Source organism: Girardinichthys multiradiatus, chromosome 2 (genome assembly GCF_021462225.1).
Source record: "Girardinichthys multiradiatus isolate DD_20200921_A chromosome 2, DD_fGirMul_XY1, whole genome shotgun sequence".
Classification (NCBI taxonomy): Eukaryota; Metazoa; Chordata; class Actinopteri; order Cyprinodontiformes; family Goodeidae; genus Girardinichthys; species Girardinichthys multiradiatus.
In genome coordinates, this window is record NC_061795.1 from 43,944,486 (window position 1) to 43,952,824 (window position 8,339).

At 43.0% G+C, this 8,339-nt stretch overlaps 1 protein-coding gene across 2 annotated transcripts in view; it reads right to left on the reverse strand.

Annotated features, from left to right (window-relative positions):
• prdm11 (PR domain containing 11) overlaps positions 1-8,222 on the reverse strand; it is a 12,319-nt gene extending 4,097 nt beyond the window's left edge. The window contains exons 1-6 of one of the 2 annotated variants that reach the window (XM_047384536.1): positions 7,159-8,222; positions 4,085-4,162; positions 3,750-4,009; positions 3,592-3,659; positions 2,448-2,635; positions 1,608-2,102 (exon numbers count right to left, since the gene is read on the reverse strand). In XM_047384536.1, the coding sequence (XP_047240492.1) occupies positions 1,608-2,102; positions 2,448-2,635; positions 3,592-3,659; positions 3,750-4,009; positions 4,085-4,112 (1,039 nt within the window). In that variant the 5' untranslated portion in view covers positions 4,113-4,162; positions 7,159-8,222. Of the gene's footprint in view, positions 1-1,607; positions 2,103-2,447; positions 2,636-3,591; positions 3,660-3,749; positions 4,010-4,084; positions 4,598-7,158 lie in introns of both variants that reach the window. The other variant, XM_047384544.1, reaches the window with a different exon arrangement.
• Between the last annotated feature and the right edge of the window lie 117 nt (positions 8,223-8,339).

Here is an 8,339-nt window from a genome sequence, read left to right on the forward strand (position 1 = left end):
TTTTCATACAACAGACTTTTCTGAATGGTTTCATCTGGATTAGAAGCTTGGTTCAAATAAGTTTGGAAACATCTTTCAGTGCTTACATTTATGTTTGAAAATGTCATCAGTTTATTCTTTAATATTTGTATTTTTATAAATATTGGGGAATTTCTCACTTTTTTTTCCAGAGTTTTGGTTTTTCTCTATGAAACTCTGAACATCTTCATCAGAACCTTCAGTCTTTGTGTTAGTGCCACCACTCCTGCAGTTATCCTTTATTCAAATATCAACCCTGACACTCGTCTCTACCCACTAGACCTTGCCTGCATTCTCTTCTTCACCTCTGCTGGTTGCTTTGAATGGTTTTCCCCAATTACTTACACTCATCCACCATCAGCACCTCTGCTTCTGCAGCCTCACCATTTTATTTCTCTCACACATTCACATAAATGGATTCTTCTACTTTCTCCTACTACTCTCCATTTATGCATTTTTTGCAGTTATTGTTGCCCTCCTTAGTAGCTATGCCCGGCCCAGTGTTTCTGTGTTTTTGGCTAACACCTTCCTGTTGGGAGCCATCGGCTGAGTTATTCCTCCCCGTAACTTCGTATTCCCTTTGCCTCTATTAACGGTACATGTTGACCTGTCTAACCTCATCTCTACTGGACAAGGTCACTAAAGGAGCTATTGCTGCCACTGACTGTTGTTGTAGAAAAATTTGCATCCAGAGACTGATGATTGTCACTCAGAATCAGCTTTATTTTAATCTTGCAAGAGAGAAGGATTTTACAGCATTGGAGATGTGCTCAGTAGTGCTGCCAAATCATTCTGACTAGACAAAGCAAAGCTTCTCCTTATAAGCTACAACAGTTTTCAAGGTAACTCTCATGAGACCCAGAGAGAGGGTCTCATGCTTGTCCTAAACATAATCTTAACAGTGTGGCATACATATTATCTCACACAGGGGCAAGCAGAAGGCTGAGAAACCATTACTCTAAGACTAAATAAGAGAAGAATGGAACAACACTGAGGGGTTCTAATACTTTTGTCAGTTCCTGTGGAGTATCAAAGAGCAAATCAAGCAAGGCACTAAAAGTTTCTATAACAATGTACTCTGTCTTTCATCCACAGATTTTAAAAATGGCTCAGATTGTATCTTTTTAGCTGTGTTTCTCTCCTAGATAAAGCCACTAAATGAGCCACTGCTGCCATTAACTGTTAACCTCTTCTTCTCTAAGATAGAAAGTAGTCCTGGACCAGTGTGTCTATAGTTTTTCTGTCTACTTAGACTTCTAAAGTCCCCACTTGGTCATTACCTCAAACCCAACAGTATGTCTGTGGAGATGGTTCTTTGTATGAAACCAAACTGCCTCTCACTTATCTTCCCCTCTCAGAGGTTAAACAACTCCTGTCCCATATCTTAACGGTGTAGCTCATCAACATCAACTTCATTCCTCTGTAGCCACTAGAGCCTGTACAGTCACAGTCAGTTAAGCCTGTTTAGACTGCTAAAGGATCTCCAGAGGTTACGTAAACAGTAACACCAGTATGAAGCTGCAGGATAACAACAGATTTAAAGGAATCTGTGCCTTCACTAAAGTCAAAACATATTTTGTTGAACTCACCTTGAATATCCTCGATGGGACCTTGTTCAGTTTGTGGTGGTTGGAGTGAACTTGACAGACCAGCCGAGTTCCCCTGCTGTCTTCTGAGACGGGATAGCTCCTCCTCCAGCTCCAGAATCCTCCTCTTCAGTTTGAAGCAGTTGGGGCAGAAGGAGGTGGAGGGCTCTCTGCTGGTCAGGTTCCCCTCAATCTCCTCCACCTTTATGTTAGGAATGCTATGGCAGCTCTCAGATGGGTCCGAACCCAACTGGAGGCCTGGTTTATCACCCTCACCACGAAGGCAGGGCCCAGACTTGGACTTGCTGGATTCCTCCAGAGAAGCTTCCAGAACGTCTTTGAAGATTAGGTCAATCTTCTTCTTTTTGGCAGGAGGCTGGCTGTCTGATTCTTCACAGGCCTGTTTAGTGGGACACAGTGTACCCTGTGGAGCTGAGGGCAGGCCATGAGATTTAAAATCCTTCTGGATATTTTGCAGGACTGCTGACTTCTCGTGATCTAAAACAAAACCAGTTTTATTGTTTACAGATAAAAGCCACTGGATAAAAAGGTCCTCAGTTATTCATAAAGGGGGAAAAGGCCAATCACTATATTGGTGAGCAGACTGCTGATCATAGGTTAGTTTAAATGGTACCAAATAGTTTGAGATATAAACCATCTGGTGGACAATTTAGTTCATACGTTTGTTTATTAAACAAACATTAAATTACAATCTACGCAACTGCAAAGATGACTAAATCTGTTGCAATTCACCAGGTTCGTTAATTTTCCATATTCACACTCAGTTTGATGCTCTCTTCCTGCCCATCCATTCTGTTCTTACGGACCTCCTGCATGTTTTACCTGTGTCCAAGTTGTGATTGATGCTGTCTTGAGACACACGCTGAAGTTTTTGGATGTAGTCGTCGCTGTACCAAACCCTCAGCCTCTCTCCGGCCTCCAGCCTCCTGCACACTCTGAAGTAGATGTTTCTGCAGTGCTGGAAAGCCGTCAGGTTCCTGTCGCTGTCCTCTGATGAGGTACGAACAAACCTGAGGGTAGCCCAAATTCATAAGTAAAAACTGTTCTTCTTCTAGCATTTAAAGCCCTGCATAATAAAACTCTGTCATGTATTACAGATCGGGCAGTTCCATATGTTCCGAACAGAGCACTTTGTCCTCAAACTGCAGGTTTACTGGTTGTTCCTAGAGGTTCTAAAAGTAGAATGGGAGGAGGATCTTTCAGTTATTAGACTCCTCTCCTGTGGAACCCGCTACCAGTTTCAGTCTGTGAGGCAGACACCCTGTCTACTTTTAATATTAGGCTTAAAACTTTCATTTATGATAAAGCATGTTATTCTGAGTTATCTCTGTAGTTATGCTGCTATAGGCTTTGGCTACAGGATGACCTACTGACCTCTGTTCCTCACTCTGCTACTTTGTCCTACTGCTCTCCATTTGTGAATTATCTGCAGTTACTGCTTCTATTACCTTTAAGTTGAATCTGTTTTTTTCTCATGATAGAAGTTACATCTTTCCTGTTTTTTGTATTTTTTTGTAATCCTGTGGATACTTAGACAGTCATAGCAGATAGCCCCTTGCACTGAGTCTAGTTATTTCTCTTCACTCTCTCCAAGTGTTTGATCAGGAGGAGAGATTGATGCAAAGTTAACAACTCGGTGGAATCGGTGTGGCTTTCTGAGATACACTACTAGTAGCTGATTAGCATTCATAGTATATGTTTACCTTTTCTGTGCAACAGACTGAGGGAACAATAGATAGAAAATAATCCAATATAACATTGCAGGGCACGGTAACAGTGCATGGTAAAGCTCTAAAGAGTCCTTACTTACCTCCATTTGTGTGGAATGAGTAAGGGCTCTAAAGAGTCCTTACTCATTCCACACAAATGGAGGTAAGACCTTGACCACACCCAGAGGTTTTCATTTTAAAACTCTCTGTCCCAGTGTGTATGGGGAGTTGTTTTATGCATCCAGAGGAATCTTTACCTCATCCAGTTGGCTTTGGTCTCATCGCTGCCATCAATGGACTGAGACGAAGTATTTAAATCAACAATCTGAAACACCAAACAGGAAACAAACAGTTGTTTTAGACTTGATTTGGTCCTTAACTGGTCATAAACTGGAGTTAGACTGGCTGAACTTACAATCCAGGAGAAAGAGCTGGCCGATTCCTTCTTATACACCAGCTCACCCTGATACGGACCAAATACCGCCCCCTTCGGGAAGATTGCATCCACGCAGCGAACATCTACTTCACCTCCCTCTGTGAAGACCTCCAGGCCTGATGGGACCGTAAGAGCCCCCCTTTTGGCTGATCCAGGGGCCACTGGTGTGTCAGGAATAAACAGCGGTGGCCCGTGGGATGGACACTCCTCCTGGAAATATTTCTGACAGTCCTCACAGACTAGAGGATGAAAACATTAGACTGTTGAAGTGGGTAAAAACTAAACATTGTGGAAGAGATGATAAAGAAACTCACACCAAAGGTCTGATGGGTGCTCACTCATGATGGAACCATTTTGGTAAAAATCCAGCTCATCGTCCAGGTCTCAGACCTCTGAGACAAAAACAAAAACACAAACTGTTACTGGTGCTAAGAGCTGAAGGAAAACCTTCAAAAATCCCAGTAAAACCTCTAACTTCATGAATGGATGCTTTAGATTTACTTTAGATAGACTGATTTACTCCCTGGAAACACAAATTAATACAGCTGGTCCATAAAGGCAAAATGACAATGCATGAATGCAGAAAACGTTGCAATAAAATTAGAGGACAAACTTTAAATTGGACAAAACTGTGACTCCTGCTGGTCGGACTTACAAAGCATTTCTTTCTCCAGCGACATGCCTGTTAGGTAAATTGGTCACTCTAAATTGCCCTTAGGTGTGAGAATGAGTGTGTGTTTGGTTGTTTGTGTGATGCCCTGTGATGGACTCGCCTATAGACTGCTGGAGAGAGATCCATAAAGGCTTCCCAGCTTCCCCGCGACCCACTATGGTAGAAGTGGTATAGAAAATAACTGACTGACTGACATATATATATCACACTGAAGGCATCAAAACTATGAATTAACACATGTGGAATTATATACTGAACAAAAAAGTGTGAAACAACTGAAAATATGTCTTATATTCTAGGTTCTTCAAAGTAGTCACCTTTTGCTTTGATTACTGCTCCGCACACTCTTGGCATTCTGTTGATGAGCTTCAAGAGGTAGTCACCTGAAATGGTTTTCACTTCACAGGTGTGCCCTGTCAGGTTTAATAAGTGGGATTTCAAGCCTTATAAATGGGGTTGGGACCATCAGTTATGTTGTGCAGGAGGTGGATACAGTACACAGCTGATAGTCCTACTGAATAGACTGTTAGAATTTGTATTATGGCAAGAAAAAAGCAGCTAAGTAAAGAAAAACGAGTGGCCATCATTACTTTAAGAAATGAAGGTCAGTCAGTCCGAACAATTGGGAAAACTTTGAAAGTGTCCCCAAGTGCAGTCGCAAAAATCATCAAGCGCTACAAAGAAACTGGCTCACATGAGGACCGCCCCAGGAAAGGAAGACCAAGAGTCACCTCTGCTGCGGACGATAAGTTCATCTGAGTCACCAGCCTCAGAAATCGCAGGTTAACAGCAGCTCAGATTAGAGAACAGGTCAATGCCACACAGAGTTCTAGCAGCAGAAACATCTCTAGAACAACTGTTAAGAGGAGACTGTGTGAATCAGGCCTTCATGGTAAAATAGCTGCTAGGAAACCACTGCTGAGAACAAGCAACAAGCAGAAGAGACTTGTTTGGGCTAAAGAACACAAGGAATGGACATTAGACCAGTGGAAATCTGTGCTTTGGTCTGATGAGTCCAAGTTTGAGATCTTTGGTTCCAACCATCGTGTCTTTGTGTGGCGCAGAAGAGGTGAACGGATGGACTCTGCATGCCTGGTTCCCACCATGAAGCATGGAGGAGGAGGTGTGATGGTGTGGGGGTGCTTTGCTGGTGACACTGTTGGGGATTTATTCAAAATTGAAGGCATACTGAACCAGCATGGCTACCACAGCATCTTGCAGCGGCATGCTATTCCATCCGGTTTGCGTTTAGTTGGACCATCATCAGATGACCTGGCCTCCACAGTCACCGGACCTGAACCCAATCGAGATGGTTTGGGATGAGCTGGACCGCAGTGAAGGCAAAAGGGCCAACAAGTGCTAAGCATCTCTGGGAACTCCTTCCAGACTGTTGGAAAACCATTTCAGGTGACTACCTCTTGAAGATCATCAACAGAATACCAAGAGTGTGCGGAGCAGTAATCAAAGCAAAAGGTGGCTACTTTGAAGAACCTAGAATATAAGACATATTTTCAGTTGTTTCACACTTTTTTGTTCAGTATATAATTCCACATGTTGTTAATTTATAGTTTTGATGCCTTCAGTGTGAAGCTACAATATTCATAGTCATGAAAATAAAGAAAACTCTTCGAATGAGAAGGTGTGTCCAAACTTTTGGTCTGTACTGTGTGTATATATATATATATATATATATTTATATATATAAAATGGGTCCGAAACGGAAATTGAATTATATGGATACCAGAACAGAGGACATGTTTGGCACAAACCAAATACAGCATTCCAAGGGAAAAAAATACCAACACCAAGCATGGAGGTGGAAGTGTCATGGTTTGGGGCTGCTTTGCTGTAGCAGGACTTGATCAGCTCACCATCAGAGTCCACCGTTAATTAATTAATTAATAAAGCTGGAACAGACCTGGACCCTGCAACGTAACAATGACCTAAAACATTCCAGTAAATCCACCAATGACTGGTTTAGAATTGAGAAATGGAAATTCCTGGGCTTAGTCAAAACCCAGATTATGATCTCAATGGGATGATCTGGGGTGACTAGAAACCACTCTGTGTGGCTAAACATCTCACAGCTGAAAGTGAAGTGGGGGTAAACTTTACTCAGACTGATGTCAGATACTGGTAGATGGCTACAAGAAGTGTCTCACTGATGCTATTTCAGTTAAAGGGGATTACATGAGCTATTTGGGGCTAGGGTGTCTCACTAGAAAGTTTTTTTGGCCTTTATATTAATTTAACTCATTAAAACATAGACTCTGTGGCATTTTATTTGCCACACTGTTGTGTCCGGACTGGCCAACAGCTGAAATTATCATTATGACCCTGATTTGAGTGTTTTAGGCGAACCTGCAGATTATTTTCTTTAAATCCAACGTTTCTGTTAGAATTAAAAAGGTTTCTGTTTGGCAGACAGAAACTGTGACAGATGCATCGGTGAGACCTGAGATGATCTCTGCAAGCACATCAGCAGGACCATAAAACACTCCAGCATTCTCAAACTAAACTTCTCTTTAACTTTGTGCGTCACCTCCGGGTCAAATCGGCGGATAACTGCAATAACTGCGCACGTTGCGGCTGGCTGGGCTCAGATCTGCGCCACTTTTTCTTCCTGCAGCAGAGGACCTGCAGCCTGCAGGCGATCTGCCTGCTATTTTCGGAAGCCATTTTCAGTGGCCACGGTGGCCACAGACCCTGACCCACCTGGAGCAGACACGCTGCGGGGACACTGACTCTCTCTTCGGGCTGAAGCTCCTTTCTGCTCCCCCTCCTCCTCTTTCTCCTCCGGCCGCTGGCGCTGCGGCTGCAAAGTTTGCGTTAAATTGTTTGCACCGACTCAGTCGCCTGCCTTAGCGGTGGCCACCATTTTTATCACAGGAAATGACATGGAGAGGCGGAGGAAAGCAGCTGCGCGAATATTAAAGTTAACCGAGAGAATCTGACGCCGAGTCCGCTCAGAGAGCACAGGGAGGCGGCAAGGCGAGGGGCATAACTCCTGCGGTGGATGGGCATTAAACGGATGTATATCCCGCAGTTTAAATATTGATTGCAGCAAGAATAGCTGCAAGTTATGTGTAAATACCCCCAAACCATACTGAAGATATCCTGATCACCTGGAATGAAACATCAGGATATTATTTCCTACAGACAGAAGATATACTTTAAAACACCGTGTATGATTTATAAAGCAGTTATTCTTCCTGAAGTTACTCCTCTAGATTATAGTACCGAATATCAGATTTGATCAGTTTAGTACATTAGCAGGGCTGGAATTAGAAGGACACGGACCCCAGGGCCACAGGACCCCTTTAATACAATTGTCTTTTATGCATAGAAATGAAATTGAACATGCGAATGATAACTAGGCATAGATCAGCTTCGGTGTTTCTGGTCACAAAGAGCAAAATTACTTACTACACAGAGCCTAGGCTAGCTTTTACATGCTTAGCTCAAAAAATAAGGACGTTTTATAAATGGCCCTCCGTGAGAGGGTGAAATGCAACACTTCTGTCTTGTAACTCTGCTCCTGTGTTCAAACGTGCAGAATATATTAAAGCAGCAGCAGTTATTTATTGTCAAATGTTTTTCTGATGTACTACAGCATATTAGTTGTTTCACCCTCACTAGTCCTCGTCCTGCCTCCTTCCACTTGGCATACAGTCTTTAGATTGGACCCTCAGTGGATCGACATGGATCCTATCTCCTCCTTTGGCCAGGCTGTTGTCAGCTGAGTTTTTGATGACTAGCAAGACATTTCTGTTGATGGCTTGGACTTTGTTCTCACCATTCATCTGGCGTTAGGACCTGGCTCACTTGATGTAGGTACTTGGTTATGGTTGGCTTCCTTGTGGCCATTTGCCTGTGGGATCCCTTGGTATTTGTAA